Source organism: Lissotriton vulgaris, chromosome 3_1, assembly GCF_964263255.1.
Source record: "Lissotriton vulgaris chromosome 3_1, aLisVul1.2, whole genome shotgun sequence".
Taxonomy (NCBI): Eukaryota; Metazoa; Chordata; class Amphibia; order Caudata; family Salamandridae; genus Lissotriton; species Lissotriton vulgaris.
In genome coordinates, this window is record NC_141689.1 from 1,901,777,121 (window position 1) to 1,901,795,288 (window position 18,168).

An 18,168-nucleotide genomic window follows, 5' to 3' on the forward strand; every position below is an offset into this window, starting at 1 on the left:
GCATAGTGCAAGGGGCTTGGACAATGGGCTGGGGGAGGGTGTGCCATCAAACCCTACACACGTAATCATTTCGCCAGACAGGGGAGCCCTCGGAACCAAATTTTTCGACAGCGCGCTACGAGTAGCTCCTGTGTCGACTAGAAATTGATCAGTAGAACCCAAAATACCCGCTGTTACATATGGACCTTGCTGATCTACTGGCACTTCAACTGATTCCTTACCCCATCCTACGCAATCCTATGCATGCACATAATCCTGATGTTCCACATTCTCTCCTTCCAAAATCTGATATTGATTCCGTCTATCAAACGTATTCCGTTCGTCCTGGCCACGGCCCCTCTCCTCAACCTGTCTACGATCACCTCCACCACCTCTCGCTCCAGTATAACCTCCTCTTGACCTTCCACTGCCTCGACCACGCTGACTACGCTGCTCACGAAGTACCGGACAATCTTCGGCCCAATGCCCAAACTCCTTACAATAAGCACACTGATCCTCCGCAATGTCCGTACGACCATACGATGCATTCCCGCCACCTCGTCTACCTCTATCATTCCCTCTACCCTGTGTTCCCCGAACCTGTGCCAACATCACCTTCGTTTTCAATTCCTTCGCCTTCTTCTCTACACTTTCTTTAGCCTCCACTTCCTGCCGCTCATAATACTGAGCCATAGTTAACAAGGACGCAGGGGTCGCCGTGGCCCAGGAACTTTCACTCGTCTTCAATCGCTTCGCAATCTCTGGTAGGAGATTAGCCACATACTTATCTACAAACAAATGCCGACCCGTATCGTCTGTTAAAGATTGACCACTGTAATCATGAAAGGCCTCCTCGAAGCGCGTGAAGAAATCTGAAACCGTTTCATCGGGTTTCTGTTTGCACGACGTTAACATGGTCCAATCAATCTTTTTGGAGGGAACAAGCGTTTTTAATTTATGCAAGATAGCTGCCGGAAGATCTAGAATTAGCTGACAAGGCTTACATGCTGGTTCCCTATCTAAATCTGCAGCACTTATTTCTTTCCATGTCCCCCCCAAAATCGTTTCGTCATTAGTTTTACGAATTTGCCTCCACATATCGGGTGGTAAGATTAGCCCAAAAAACAAATCTATATCTACAAGAGTCATTACACAAGACGATATAGCCCCCTCCACCCCTTCATAAAATGCCGCCGGATTCTTCCGAAGATCAGGTAAAGAATTTTTCAATGCCATGACATCTGCTCTATTCCATGGCGTATATACCCAATTATACACAAAATACCCTTTCGCATCCTTCGACAACTTATCATCATCCGTACCTTCCCCTTTTGGTGGAACATACAAAGGGCAGCTTCACGCATAGGCATAACATGCAACGCAGAACTCTTATCTGAACCACGGAGAGAACACTCTTTAGCCTGCCCATTATTCTCCAATTCGGACTCCTTTTGCCTCCTTTTTCGTTCCTGTCGCAACTGGGTTGTCTCATCCCGCAGCTTGATCAATTGCTTGAACAGGTCATCAACATCTGAAAGATCAAAATCACCTTTAGCTAAATTCTCACGATACACCGACAACACTTTAGGCTCAAGCGTATCAGAAAGTTCACGATATGCATTTACAACCTCATCCGCCAGACTGGATAGAAAATACATTAATTCAAGATCCGACCACCCTTTCTTTTCCGTTAACAACTGCTCCTGAGTAACACAATGCTTATTCACTTTACGAGCCCAACTGCGTAAATGAGCGGACCTATCCGCAGTAAACCTGAGAGCCGATACCCCCTTCTGGCTCGACGGATCCTGTCCATCATCCTCAAGGTCCACAGCCGGAGCCGTCGGCAAAACGTACGGAGGCGGTGACCGATCTAACAAAGAAAAATCATCGATTTCATTATTAAGGACAGGATAAAGCGGTCGGCGAATAGGAAATTGACCAGTCGTTTGCAAGTTGCGTTCCCGTTCCTCCCTGTCTTTCTTTTCCTGAGCCTCCTTTTCCTCAAGCTGTAAAGCCTTATCCCGAGCAGCCTTGCGCTGCTCTTTGTCCGCCAAGGCAACCTCACGCTTCATTCGCTCACGCGCCGCTTTCTCCCACATTCGCACGCAATCAAACATGTTTTGTCTAGACCTGCGTTGAAACATACATTGCTCTACAAATTGGATTTTACTCAAATCGTACGACCCGTGTAGGGGCCATTGCAATTCAGGATCGGCCTTGGTGTACTTATGCCATAATTTACTGTACATAATAGGGGGAAGGCCAAGCTTTATGTACATTTCCCTATTCGGAGTTCCCTCTGGGGGAGCCGGCTGTGATTCCGCTAACCTAATTGAGGTACCTTCTCCAAGACAACACATTCCTCGGAGTGTGCTGAAAACAGGCATGTTCAAAAAGTATCACGAAAGCGTGATACCGGACTAAATGGCACTTACAGTTCTCCACACGATTGTGCCGCTCAAAGGAAAAAACAAAGTTAGAGAAACATCTCTACATGCCTGCCTATGTGAAGTGCACTACACATATAAGTTCAAAGATCACAAATTCACAATGTTAGCTAACAAAAATCAAAGTTCCCAGAACTCGGCAAGCGTCCGAAGACTACCTCACCGATCACAAAGCACAGATTTTCAGTAAGCGTCCAAAGACTACCTTACCGAACACAAATCGTAGAAACTTCAGTAAGCGTCCGAAGACTACCTTACCGAACACAAAGCTTACCAAATACTCAAATGTCCAGGTTCCAACTGCCAAGGTCTTGTAAGCCAAATCAGCCAAACGGCACTTTCTCAGCGATGCAGACACTTCGAAAACTCAGTCGGAGACCGGCGCCACCTGGAAGGTCAGATCGGAAGGAAAGGAAAAAACACCGTGGCAGCCAAGACTCGGGTCACTCGTGGCAGCGCGCGCCCATGGCGGATTTCCAAGCCTTCGTCACGACCTCTCCTTCGGGCATCCGAGTCGCCGATGAGTCCCTTCGTGGTCGCCAATTGAAGTATTTCGGGGTTCCCAAGGCCTACACGCTCCAGAGATTACCCACTTACACACAAGAACTGTTGGCACGGAAACTGTAAAATGCAAAGAACAAGTTTATTAAGACCCCATGGGGTGGTGGTACACTCAAACAGCACCCTTCGGTAATGCAAGAGGTATCACACCGAACACCGGTGTGACCCCGTTTATATACAATTTTGGGGTAATAAAAGATAGGCGGCACAAGTAAAGACACAGTTTAAGGACATATATGGTCATGTTTTGGAATACTGCCAGCTCATTGGAGGGTTTCAAACCCACTGGTCAGTTAGCGGCACATTCCTGAAGGTTTACGGGTCAGTGGGAACTGCGCATGTGTGGCTTGACCAGAGCTAAAAATAGCCTGTTGCTGGGCAGATGAGAGTGGTCAGTGGAATGGACAAAGGACTAAAGGGCACGTTGGCCACGAGGCCGCTCAAGGTCTAAGATGGCCGCTGCAACATTGAAAAATGGCGTTTATCGTATATTGCCAAGTTAAGGAGGACAACGTGTAGGTTCAGCTAATCGCTAATCCGAACGGGCCAATTACGACAACGTATGGCCGGCCTTCTGGGGTGGGGTCTGAACTTTTTGTTTGAGACCTACTGCTTCTAAGGTCTCCAATAATGCTTCCGTCTCCTTATTGGCTCTATCTTCGAGATAAAAGTTGAAATCTCCTAGGATAGTGAATTGGTCGTTTTGTAAACTGGTTTCTAGGAGACTGTCAATGTTAGAGATGAAATTGCTTCTAAATCCGAGGGGCCGATATAAAAGAATACCCTTGAAAGTTTGTTTTGTGTTTAACTCAATGATAAAGAATAAGGACTCATAAAAGGGTGTGGAGGTCGGGTAAAAGCTAACAGGGAAGTGGTCCCTCAGTATAATAGCCAACCCTCCCCCGCGTTTGAGGGGTCTATCTACCCTAATTGCCTGGTAGCCTGCCGGAGTTGCAGTTACAAAGTCTGGGTCGGATGCTGCGTCTGCCCAGGTTTCAGTCAGGCACAGTAAATCCAGATCATGGTCAGTGATGAGTTGAGAAATGTTGTACTTGTGTTTGGCCAGAGATCTAACATTCACTAGGCCTCCCTTTAAGGTGGTATTCTTACTAGAGGGGGAGGCTTGCTATTACCGAGGGGCTGGACTATCTGAAAAGCTCCGGTATTCTGAGGTTCCGGAAGAGAAAAACCACAAGTGCAGGCTGTTTTTTTTTGGTTACATGGTGTAAGCGCACAGCAGTTAGTATCGGTACTGTTAAAGCGATGGAGAGCTGTGCTATCATAATTCAGTGTGCGTGTTATGACCCGGGTAGGGGTTCTAGCCCTAGGCACGGACCCAGCGCGGATGGGCGCAGACGGGCTTGCCTGTGGCGCGCCTTCGGCGTGCAGCCGGCGTGCGTCCGCCGCGCGGAACTCCCATTGCCGGTATTTATGTGGCCCGTCCCCCCTCTAGCCCGGAAGCAAAACACACCTGGTGCTCCCTCCACATCAATCGGGTAAAACCTGTGGTGGACCGGCGAGCACAAGGCAAACAATGGGCGTCAGAGGAGAGGACGTTTGCAAGTACAAGAAGGCAAGTGGGGGAATTAGCAGCAATAAGTATTTAAAAGCTTAAAATAGCACAAAATAAAAATGCAGGAGGCAGCATAAACAGAATGTGAGCAGAACTGACTTGCTCTCATCCCTCGCGTACACGACAGGAGCATGTAGTTTTAAATACTTTTTTACTGCAGATGTTTGTATCTATTGCAATTTTGTGGTAAATTGGTTAGTAAATTGTTTTTGGCCCCAGGGGTCCTCCTTACCATGAATTGCGGGTGTAAGTTATAAGTAGTTCAGGTAACTACAAAAATTTGAATTTCACTGGTTCTGTATGAGGAAATTCTGAGCCTAGCTATAACCTCCCGGTAACCTTTGTCTTTTTAAGTGAATTCCACATTTTTTTTTAACTGGTCGTCACGTTTGCAGGGTGGTGGAGAAACGGGATGGGTCCTCAGACAAGCTCCCCAGGATTCTGCTGTAAGGGACTTACTGGAGGTAACAGGAGGTCTTCATGTCCCCCAAGGTCCTTCATCATCCAAGAAGGCTTCACCCCAACCAGTGTTGCAGCAGGAGGCATGTTTGCAGAGTGGTGGAGAAAGGGGGAGTGGCCTATGGAGTCCTCAAAGTTGCGCTCTGTGGAACTTACTGGAGGTAATAGCAGCGGCATACCGTGCAGGTAACAACAGTGGGGTGGAGGGTCTGGATGGGGGATTACAACAAACGATGATGAGAGAGAATTATTTATTTATTTAATTCTTCCTTGTCATCGTCGGTCGAATTACCCCACACCCGGCCCCACCGCTCTTACCTGCATGGGCCGCGGCTGGGTCATAGGAGGGATAGTTGGGCCCCAAGGATCCTCTGGAGCCAAGGGGATTTCACTCCCCTACCAGTAGTGCACCAGAAGACATCAGGGCCGGACTAGCTACCTGGAGTTTTGGCATGCCCTGAAGACCTCTCAGCAATCCCGCTGTGTGGGACTAACTGAAAGTAACAGGAGGGGTAGTTGGACACCTATGACACTCTGGAGCCAAGGAGACTTCATCCCCCAACTAGCAGTGCACCAGGAGTTACGTCTTCAGAGTGGTGGAAAAACGGGGCACGGCCTCCTAAGACCTCTCAGCAATCCTGTTGTGTGGGACTTACTGGAGGTATCTTTGCTTTCTATAGGATTCCTGAGCGGACTGCAATGACCCGAATCCCCAGATATCTATATTTATTAAACTTAAATTTCTAGACTAGAATAGTGAACAAATTTACACCAAATCACAAAAAGTGCACTTTCTGGAGCAACATCTAGCTTTCTGCCAAATTGGGTGTACATCTGTTCAGCGGTTCACGCTGCAGTTGTGCTCACAAAATGAAAAATTTCTATAGACCTGACATGGGGAAAACGTGTTTTGGGACCCTCCTTTTTTCTTGCCCCACCTTGACGATTCACACGAAACTTTCAAGTTTGCAGATTAACTAAAAAGCGGAAGAACTTTGAAAGCTTCATGAAAATTTGTCAAGTGTTGCTAAAGTTATTGACACAACAAACAATGCTGTTTCCCATTGAAACTTTGGTTTGGACTCTGGCGGAGTCAACGGTCCCAGGGAAGCATGAAAGCTAAGGTCATAATGTTGCAGTCGGAAGACTACCACTACAGCCCTTCCACGGGTCTGGGAGCCCGAGGACTGCGCAATTCATAATTAGACACCTAAATGTAATGGAGTCTACTTTTAGAAATTCTGTTGTTGGTGAAACCAATACTTTTCATTGTGGTTTACATTTCAATATGGAGAATTTACTGTAGCTGTGAGCCTATGATGGACTTTTAAATCTGGATCACATTTAAGCCCTGCTTTAGAGTTTGGTGGAAGGCTCGCCATCCCACCTGACTCTCCCTAATTCAGAACCACCAGCCATATTCTGGGATCCCTGCCAGGTAGTCATGGATCTCTCTGCTTTCACAAGAGCTGCTGCAAATGCGATTCTATTAAAGGTAGTAATGATTACTTAGCCTGCAGCATGCCTATGCTTGCAAAAACAACAACAAAATCAATGAACCACAATTACGAGGGAATTTTATCCCAACATTTTGGTGCCAAAGATTGATTTGATGCCACCGCCAACCCTGGCAGGGAAATGTAGTGACAGTGAGGTGACACCACTGTGATATGATGATGCAGTGGTAGAGCCAGCTGAGGGCCTGTGATCATGAACTCAGTAATTCTCACAGTTCTAAATAGAATGAGGGAAGTCAAGACTGGTAGAGTAGGGACACCACTAATTCTGTGATGTCAGAGTGAATAAGAAAGTATTAGCTACATGAGTTGTATAGGAGGCAGGAACAGTATGGTGGAGATTTACGACAGGTGCAGAGTTTATTTTTGATATACTACTTGTAGCAAGCTAAATTGGAAGCAAAGTATTGAGCTCACAGATGATAATTCATTCATAATTACAAATTATTTGGTTTTATTTTTGTAAAGTCACAGCCACCAAAAGACTTCTTTGAACTGGAAAACACAAAGTAACAAACTGCAGGACAAGACAATCAACCAACACTTCAACAGAAAATATAAATAGCCAATCTCATAAAAAAATCATAGAAAGTGCAGTTACAAATGAATGTTAATCAAATACATCTTTTGATAAAAATACCAATAAAGATTACAATTAGGAGCATACCGTATAAAACAATTAACACATCAGGTAAGACGTTTTCTTTCCTAATCAACCATGCACGCCAATGTGTGCAGCTGCAAAAATAATTCAACAGATTGCTTATAATTGCTAAAGCCATTCTTACCGTTGAAGATATTATAATTTAACGTGGAGGATATACCCAATGCATCATAAAGTCTGTATAAAATGACCAGGAGGTCAGGAAATATAGCTCACGCAATATTATTCCACTACGTGGCTTACCATCTTTCTAATGAAATGCAATGGCTCATACTGGCAAAGTACTGTAAGAAATGTCACTGTGCCCTCTAAACTGTCAAGGGTCTACCTTAGGTGTGACTTATATGTATGAAAAAGAAAGGTTTGGACCTGACAAAATGCTTGTTTTTCCAGATTGAAATGGCAGTTTACAAACTGCACACACATTTTGCAATGGCAGACCTGAGACATGTTTTAAGGGCCACTTATGTGGGTGGCACAATCAGTGCTGCAGGCTCAGCTGTATAATTTCCTTTACAGGCACATGTAGTGCCACTCTTCTAGGGAGCTACAAGTAAATTCAATATGCCAATTGGGTATAAGCCAATTCTGCAATGTTTTAAGAAGACAGCACAAGCACTTTAGCACTGTTTAGCAGTGAAGGCAAAAGGTTTGTGACTGACCCTGCAGAAAGGGCCAACTCCAATCATCATCCATTAGACATTAGCATACAGTCTCACATTGTTGTAATGTTTATTACCACTATAACACTTAGGCCCTAATTACAGGTCTTCTTATCAAAAAATGGGGTCACCCAGTAAAGTCAAAGGACCTGGGTATTGGTCGGTACAAGAAAAAGAGTAGTCCTAGACTAACATAGCAAGAAATTAAGTTGGAGCATTGTATAATTCAAGGGATCTACTTCCTAAAGGCACATACTGTGTTATAGGCAATAGAAAAATAGACAACAGATCAATCTTTGAGGCGACTATACTAATGATTAATAACACAATTTATTACTCAATCAAAAATGATAATTATTTCATAGAGCCCACACAATAATTCAGAAAAAATATATATTTACATGGTTATAATCAGAAAAAGGGGGGGGGGTTGTGTGAAAGATCAGTGCTCTTGTGAGAGAGCGTAAAGAAAAGAACAAAGAAAACAGTTGATATTTATAAACGGAGATTCCAATATTTTCAGCATATGAGATCCAGTACAAGTGAAAATGGTCTCTCATCAAAATTTAGGCCTGCCCCTATAAGTAGAGTTTGATGTAATATTCTTAGTTAGACTGTTGTTCTCACAGTGTAACCTTATCTGTGTTACAGGTGTAGGGGGTCAGGTTTAGGGTGCCGGCCTATTTTGGGTGCGTCGACGTTTCGACCCTTTGGCATAAGGGTGAATGTAGTCCTCAGCAGCGGGTCTTCCTCAGGACGAGGGCAAGGGGTGTCAGAAAATAACCAAGAAACTTCAGATCAAGGTGGCCGTGCTTGATGAAATAAATCCAAGCTGCCTATGTAGGATTGAAAAGTGCCTTAGTGAATAAGAAATGGGGCTCACCAAGGAATGTTCAGGTGAGTAACCAATAATGGATTAGTCATACATCAGTATAAAATCCAGTGGATGGGTTGAGAGTTCCCATGTATGATTAAAAAGTGCCTGCTCTACTGACAGAGCAGAGGAGGAGGGGTGGTCACAAAAGTGCACATGATGCTTTGACTGTCCTCTCAGGCCGGCTAAACAGTCAAGCTTACTTTAGCATTTTCTCCATGAAGGCTGCATTACAGACTGCATGGAGATTGAGAAAATGCCCAGGCCCGAGTCCCCATCTGAGCACCGAACCACATCGCTCAGACCAATCACAGCTCTGCATTGCAGCGTTCTGATTGGTTTAGGGGAGCCAATCACAATGTGCTTGCTTTTTACAGCTAATCTCATATTCATTTTTAAATAATCAGCTTTTGAAATATAGTAAACGACAGTCAAGAAAGTTTTTTATGATTCCAAGAATATTCACTAAGGTGAGTATAGTGACAAATGCTTTAATGGGGCAAAATGTCAGGTTTGATATGCAAGCATATTAAGAACACTTGAAGTAATGTTTCAATTGCCAATGGTAAACCACGCTCAAGGGTCTGTCTGCTAATTATAACGTACCACATTTGGTAGATTGACCACCTAACATAATTTTATCAAAGACCTATCCATAGCCACCATTTCCACTAGTTTCATTAAACATATATGCTGTAGTCTCTGAGCAACCTCAATGAATGTATGCTAAGTTTCAGTAAAGGGTTCCCATTTTTAAGCTTCTTTCGGTCTAAGTATACTGAGATTGTGTGGGTGTAGCAGAAGCAAATTTTAGAGGAGGTGGTAGTTCTTGTTGGTTGCAGCAGCAACCAAGTGATTGACGTTCACACTTTTGTAAATATCCCCAAGGTCTGACAGTAAAGGTCTTAGATCCGGAGGTTGGCTTGCTTATCGTCCTGTAAAAGCTTAGCTTCTCATATGTTACTGCGCAAACTCACTAGTTACAGGTAATCATGTTGCAGGACAATCATGCTTAGAGATGTTTTGGTTTCCTGTTTCATATGTCTATGTTTTTAGGTAAACATGCATATAATTATAAGGGGCAGTAAAATACTCAAAGAAAAATATGTGCATCATATGCTGACATTTCTTTACTAATATCATAGTTGTGGGTGAAGTGACACAATATACTCTTTATTAACCTCTTTAATTCCCTGATGGAATCAAAGGATGTGACCTTAAATAGCAACCGATCTTATCGATATCATCAGCAGTGAGCTTGCAGGATGTGACATCAAGGAATTGCTGGAAAGCTCTACCCGAGTGTAAAATTAAGTTTGAAATTAAAAAAAACTTGAATATTAATCAAATACGTAGGGTTGTTGTGAAGATTCCTCAGTGGAACAAGGTTCTATATAATGCCCAAGGGGTTCATCATGCATAATAAAATCTATGTAATGTGTCTGCATGCTGACATCATAATTAGGAGTTAGATCAATTTGTCGAGCCCTTTACTTGAATATCATATACCAATGGTCTGAGCATTCATCCTTGGGTTGCCTATCATTCACAGGGATGCCGTTATGTCTATCTTTTCACTCTATTGTGCTACAGAGACAGATCAATGTGTTTATTTTTTACCACTATGGGCAACATTTCAGCGTAAAATGGCAGGTGGTTTCTGGACGGGTGCCACAGAATGCCCAGATGCTACTAAATGTGCTTTGGTATTACTATCATACACCCTACCATGAAATTCACAAGATGCTCTTTAATGTACTTGGGAATTTCCAGTTGCCTCTATCTTTAACCTTGTTTTGTGTCCTCGCCTAACTCAGCCCCAAAACATGTATATCTTCTAGACTGTGTATCCACCTGTAGGCTTCTCCTGGGAGAGCACAAGATGTTCCTCTTCCATAGGGCCATATCCCAGAGCAGGTGGTTCCAAAGAGTCTGTTTGTGATTAGGGGAATGAAAGAAAACCAATCCTCTACAATCCAAAGCTTTATTCACACCATCACTACCAACCTAATGTCTATCTACTTCCCAAAATAAAAAGGCAGTCAAGGAGATATTAACCCTTATAATTCCACCATAGGGCTCTTCAGAAAATAATTAGGATCTGCTGCATATGCTGGGAGGTGCCAGTGGTGGGAATGCTTACAAGAAGCAACCAGGGCTCTTTTAAAAGACCAGACCTGCTCCCTGCTGGAAACCAGGGCTCACACAAGCATCCACAGGGGCAGCAAGCAGATTCTTAAGGATAAATCAGCTAGGATGCATAGAGCCATCCACACAAACCGCTGAAACCATGCAGACAGCGATATTGCTATGATCGTGGATTGTCTTGGCAACAGTAACACATTTGAACTAGTTTTGAATGTTCAGGCGTCTCTCTTTAAGACTTGGCAGGGAGTTCTTCAGGATTCCATTTTACTTACATTGATGTCTTCCAGATCTAGGCTGTTTAGGACAACATTGTTGCGCTTCCAGATGATCGGGGGGCGCAGGTTTCCTTGTATAGTGCATATGAGCACTGCACTCTGTCCCACAGTGGCCGTCGTCACGCTCACTTTCTGATCGTCTGGCAGACTCAGCTGAACAACTTCTGTTAGGAACATATAATTCAGGAGACCGTTAGTGGGAGGATTTCAACAGTCATTTTAGAGACTTAATTGAAATGCAAGGAATTACTTCCCTTTGATTGCTGAAAGTTTAAACCTTTCCACAGAAAGGACGGTTTGACATTTTAATTAAAGTGATTGACAGGCATCAAAGAATAGGAAAAGAGATAATGAATTTCACATAATTTTCACAGAATATTTGTAATAATCATGAAACATCCTACCTCAAGCAAATACATTATTTAAATGTCAAACCTCACCGTGGCTAATCCATTCCCTTAATTTTTATTTATTTGTATTATTGCCACAGAAATTCACACCAATTTAAAAGGTTTTGACTACGACCTGGTAATAAGGGAAAATGGTATTCATGTCATGAGTCACATCTTTCATTCAAGGCCACGCAATTCAAGGGAAAAAAGCAACATTTAGCCACAAACCTATAATATTGTCCATGTAGAAATTCATGTCAAGCTAGGCTCAGAATACACTCCTAACTCATATGTGGATGAACTAGATTGTGTAAATAACAGAATCACATTCATTGACGTCATCATTTGTGTAGGCTTTGTTTCACTTCCGTGTTCAACACTGGTGGAAATTGGGTTACTGGTTGAGGGGGATAAAACAGCAGCAAGCACAATTTGTGTCAGGGTGAAACACAAGCACAACCTAAATTAACCTACGCTTACACTATGGTAACTTGCCACAAAAGCAGTTAGGCTTAACTTCGTGACAATGTGTAAAGTAGTTATGCAGCACTTCAGATAGTAATGAAGTGGAAACAAAATACAAGAAAAATCCCACACCAATTTAGAAAAATAGAGCACATTCACATAATTATTGAGATCAAAATGATAAAAATCCAATCACTAGAACCAGAGATATGAATGTTTAAAGAATCAAGTGAAAATAGTGCCTAGAAGCACAAAGCGCCAGGTTGTTGGACCTGGCCTTTTTTTCTGGGTTATCCTCAAACCTTTTGCATTCTTCCTCCTATTTTTGTGACCTTATTTTTGTTGGCTTTAGGACTCTGGGCACTTTAAAACTGCTAACCAGTTCTAAAGTGCATGTGCTCTCTCTCCTTTAAACATGGTATGACTGGTTTACACCTGTTTGGTATATTTAATTTACTTGTAAGTCTGTTGTAAAGTGGTACTCCATATACCAAGGACCTGCAAATTAGATGCTACTAGTGTGCCTGCAGAGCTGATTACAAAAATAACAGAAGTAGACTTTCAAACCGGGCTCAGACCTGCCACTACAAGGCCTGCATGCACAGTTAACTGCCACTTTGACTCGGCATTTAAAACTATGTGCCAAGCCTTAAACTCCCCTTTTACTGCATGTAGGTCACCCCTAAGGTAGGTCCTACGTAGCCCTATGAGCAGGGTGCTGTTTAAGTAAAAGGTAGGACATGTGCCTTTATTGTGTGGCATGTTCTGATAGTAACAAGCAGCCTATTTTGTTTCTCACTACTCTGAGGCCTAGTCCTCTCATAGACTAGCATTGGGAATTCCCTTATATATGGTTAAGTGGTAGTTCGTGATCTGAAACTAGTAGCGTTGCCATGTTTGCTATGTTTAGAATGGTATGGATAAATCCTGCTAACTGGTGTAGTTGGATTTTACATTACTATTTTAGAAATGCTACTTTTATAAAGTGGGTATTTCTCTGTGCCTATAACTCTTTGTGTTTTGCAGCCTGTCTCCAATCCACATCTGGGCCTGGTTGACAGCTACACTTTGTACATACTTTCCAGACAACCATCACACAAGAAGGGCTGGGTATATTTTCATACTGATAGTCTTCCTGGGCTGGGAGGCAGGGCACCTTTACATTTGTATAGGCTGTGTCCTGCCCTCACACAAAGGGCTAATTTACCCCCTACTGATGACTGACAGCCAGGGCTGGGCTGGGTAGAAAAGGGATTGTTGTACACTTGAAAGGGTTCATTTGAAGTCACCCCTGAAAAATAGACATTTTGGAGTATACGTAAAGGGGGTTTGGCCTCATGATTTTAGATACTGTGTAGATTTGTAACTAGACACTGCTGGCTCTACATACTGCACCAGAGGATTGCTGTGCTTCCAGGAGGAACTGCTGTTTTGGACTACTTACTCTGTTCTGCCAGCCTGCTGCCTGCTAGGTTGCTGAAGGGACTGCCACTCTGTCAATGGAAGCTGTGTGCTAGCCTGCCTGCCTACTGTACCCTGAATCCTCCACTGTTGTTCTACTGGGACTAAGTGGCTCCACCCCAGTTTTTGCCATCATTTTATGTCTAGCGTGTGTTTGGAACTTACTACACCTTAGCACATGTTGAGCGCTTCATTTGTGGCAACAAGCGTGTGTGGAGTGTTAACTCTGCCCCAAATCTGAATTGTGGGTCTCACATGGAAGGAGTATTCACCAATGCATGGTTAGTGCTGTTTATGCGCTAATTCTGGAGGAAGGGGGCTTTCTTTACCTTCTTCGTGTTTCTCATCCCCTGTGCTACCTCTCTGTTGAGAGAGAGGGAGCCGCCGCAGACTTAAAGAAAACCCAAGGAATGGGCAAAAGCAGAATGTAGGAACTCCTGAGACTTGTGCCTGAAGACCAACGAGCCTTCCGGCAAGGAGGTGGAATGCCGAAACCAACGCATCAGCTTGTTTCCCACTGGGAGCTGGCGTTACTCGCTGAGGAAAAGTAGATTTCTGCATGAGCAGCCATCAACCTGGGCTCCCTTCATTCCCTAGGTACTGTGTCTCAAAGCAAATGGGAGCCCAGGGAATAACGTGCCTTCCGCGCCCTCATGCCTACAGGGTACACCCCATAACTGTGACTCCCTGCTACCAGAACAGGGATACGCAAGGCTAGCTCACTGCTGATTGAGTCGACTTCTGTGGTCTCAAATGGGCTGTTAGGCATTTTAGTGACACGTGTCCACGCCGGCCGGAATGGTGCCCCGTCCCCCTTTCTTGACAAGGATGGAGGCTGTGCATACTAAGCAGCTGCACCATTCGATTACGATCAGCTGCCTTTGGTAAATACTACATGTCAGGGCCCAGCGAGATCTCCCCGCTGTCAACTATGGTTTGTCCATCCCCCTTTACCAGAAAGGACACAAATTGGGGGACACCTACTGGAGTGTCACAATATGGGGGTCAGACCTCTACGGAGGCCATTGTTCCATTGTTGAGTAAACATACAGCAATTACCATATTACTCGTAGTAGGCGCGCAGATACTCCTGCGGCCTACACTGAATGCCTACCTGAAATCATTGCAATAGAGCTCCCAAAAAGTAACGTAACCTTGTTAATAGGGTTACAGGGGTTTCTGTGCCCACAGGAGGTTATGGTCGCGGACGTTTCTAGTGATCATATGTGATTTCCTCATTATTTTCTGATATTGGGTGAATATGTGTTTCCTCACAGCACTTGCAAAATCATGACTAATGCGTTTTCAGTGCATCGCATGCCAAGTACTTTATGAAGCATGCCATCTTGGCCTTTATTTGTGAGAGACAACAAATACCCTCTAGGAAATTGCCTGCTAGGCACAGGGTTTACTTCAGGGCCGGACTGGGAACTGAAAGCAGCCCTGGCAAATTTTGCCAGACCAGCCCCCGTCTGGTGTGTAGCGAGTGAGCGAGCGCAGCGAGCGAGCCTGACCGCTACTAGGGGGGTTTGGGGAAAATTTTGGAAAACAACTGACCAAAATGGTGAATTAAACAGCACATTTTTCATTACATATTCAATTATATCAACTTTTAAAGCACAGTAAATAGTAGATGATGACCTTAAAGAACATCAGGTGACCCACCCAGTCATATGTACCCATAGACATTTTTTTAGAGAGCACCAAAATAGACACAATTAGTTAATCAGAGAGAACAAAGTAAAAGTAAGACCAGCCCCCACATGGTGTGTAGCGAGAAAGTGCAGTGAACAGCCACTACTAGGGAGAGTTTGGGGGATTGAACTTTTCCCCCCTCAAGAAAATTTGGGAGACAGAAAGGCCAAATCAAAACATTTTCAACACATTTTTCAATACATATTAGATTGTATTAACTTGTAAAGCATAGTAAATGATTTCCTTACAGAGCACCAGGATACTCAGTCATAAATCACAGACAACATTCCTACAGAGAACACAAAAAAAATGAAGCGGGAGAGAGAGAAAAGGATAGAGAGCAAGGGATAGCGAGAGAGAGGGATATGGGGATAGAGAAGGAGAGAGGGGGGATAGAGGGAGGGGGATAGAGTGAGAGAGCGAGAGATGGCAGCACTGTGAGCCCAGCTACAGCTACCATCGAACCATATGACTTAAATACTACTGCTTTTTCCCACGGAACCAGCACACAGAAGGTGGATGAAGTCTCAACTAGACCAATCCAAACAGCAATACTACAGGGGGCAATAATGTGCACACACTTTTGGTTAGGATAAGAATGGGCTAATCTTCCATAGCGCTTTAATAAAGACTTGAAGCACATCTAACTGGTGCTATGAACCAACAATGAACCGATGAACACAGCACTGCCATTCAACAGCGTACCCATCCAAACACAAGCATCCCAGAACGGACTGATCCACAAATCACTACAATCCAGCAAGAAACCGATCCAAACAGCACTGTCATTCAACAATGGGTCGATCTACTAAGTAATACTGCATGCGATTGGACTGATCCAAGCAGCATTGCTAACCGAAAATAGGGCGATCTTACCAGCCGTACCATCCAAAAGTGGACCTATCCAAACAGAGGTGCCACCCATATCCAACAATTCACCCATCAAAATAGCATTACCGTTGAGCAATGTACGTAACATATGCAAGCAGCACTACATCTACAAATTCTTACAAGCGGCACATATAGCCAGGGGGTCTGTAAAAAAGAAAAAGCACCACATCCATCTAAGGCCCATCCAAACCACAGTACATGCAGCCATGGGCATATCTATAGCAATGCACACCTACCCAATAGGCAGGGCCACTGGAATTATGCAGGAGGAGAGGGCCAAATTATGTGGCAGGGATGAGTAAATTATGTGGCAAGAAAAGGCAAACTATGTGGCATAACACAGCACATTTTGTAATTGTATTACTTCATTAGTTCATCGGTTTTAAACTTGTGAACACTGTCTGGATAATGATTGCACCTCGTTAGTACCTGTTTAATACCCAAATATACCGGTAAGCAACAGAAATGTGACCTGTCCAGCTTTGCAAAGTGCTTTCCACTGCGCAGCAACACGCGTCAGTGCATTTTGAGTAACTTTTGAACCGTTTGAGCTACCCCAAAAGGTTTTTGTTGTTAAAATCTGCAGATTATGCAGCATATGATGGATTATGTGGTGAATGCGGCAATTCCTTAATTATATGAAAATCACTGCAGCCGCACAGTTGTGTAATTGCCGTGGCCCTACCACTAGAGCATTCAAGCAAATGCAACTAACTGCCAACCATTCAATGGTCCATACAAGTGGCAGTGCAGGTAGCCATGGACCAGGAGAATCAGCACTTTGAGCCATGTGCCTCTTCAAACCAAACTGCATCCATCCATTCACCCTCACAGAAACAGTACTGTTATCAAGAAATAGGCCCATCAAGACAGCACTAAATCCAACAGTAAAACAACAAATCACAATAGAGCTAGGGATGGGATCACAAAAAACACTTCTATCCAACCACAGGCAAAGAGTTCACCCATCCATTCGTAAGTCTAACAAAACTTCACTCGGTGTAAACATGAAACTTACCGAACATTGCTACTGGGGCCAGTTACCACACCAATATTATCTAGCCACGAACCAACCCAAACTCTGCTAAAAGACAGCCAAGGCCACAGTAACCTGCACTACATTCCAGTCATGGGCCCATCCAACTGGCACTGCCATCTGCTGTGTGCTTTTCTAACTAGCACTGTGTTGAACTGTGGTTTCATCGTAGAACTGCATGTTTAATATTGGCCTTTGGAATGTGTCTGTGCAATCCTGTTTCCGGTCACAGGCACTGCCAGAGGCTATGGGTAGTGACATGAACAGGATTCCCCAGACTCACATTCCAAAGGTCAATAATAAGCATGCAATTCTACGATGAGCCCACAGTACAACACATCACCACCCAGCCATGTGCGTTTACAAGCAGCTCTACTATTCAGTAATGTGACCTGACACACCTCATCAGCATCCTGCCAAGAGCCCATGTAAACCAAGTTTCCACTCAGCTAAAGCCAATCCAATCCACATACCGTGCATTACCGTTCCAGCCCAACCGCGCCGCCCTCCAGTCATGTGCCAGTCTGAACCATCTACTTTCCAAATATGTGTCCTTTCACGCTACACTACTCTCTGGGCATGTGCAATTTCAATCCAGACTACCATGACTCCACATGAGCTGCCCAAAGCTCCGAGCGCACGAGCAGTCTCTGGAGCACTCTCGCCGGCTCACTCACCAAGAAGCCTGGGTTCCAGGTGCACAGATCCACGGGCTCCGCAGCAATGGACTCATGTGATCTAGCGAGGCCCAACACTTCCTTAATAGCGCTATGTGGGCCGATGATAAGAAGCTATTTGTAGATTGTGAGGTGTAAATTGCTATACAGCTGGCTATCATTGATCTTGGGCGAGCACATGGCAAGATGGCAGTGTGCTTTGGATGGGCAAGCGATTTGATGGTAGTGCTAGTGGAATGGGCGCGTGGCTGAAAGTTTATGCAGTATGGGTGGACGCAGTTCCCTTTGGGCAGCTCATGTGGAGTCATGGTAGTCTGGATTGAAATTGCACATGCCCAGAGAGTAGTGTAGCGTGAAAGGACACATATTTGAAAAGTAGATGGGCTGTA

At 44.2% G+C, this 18,168-nt stretch overlaps 1 protein-coding gene across 2 annotated transcripts in view; it reads right to left on the bottom strand.

The window, feature by feature from the left end:
* The window catches only part of FSTL5 (follistatin like 5), a 2,973,258-nt gene that overhangs the window by 1,205,468 nt on the left and 1,749,622 nt on the right, over positions 1 to 18,168 (bottom strand). For both annotated transcript variants that reach the window (XM_086962384.1, XM_086962383.1), the window contains exon 7: positions 11,160 to 11,326. In XM_086962384.1, the coding sequence (XP_086818510.1) occupies positions 11,160 to 11,326 (167 nt within the window). The remainder of the gene's footprint in view (positions 1 to 11,159; positions 11,327 to 18,168) is intronic.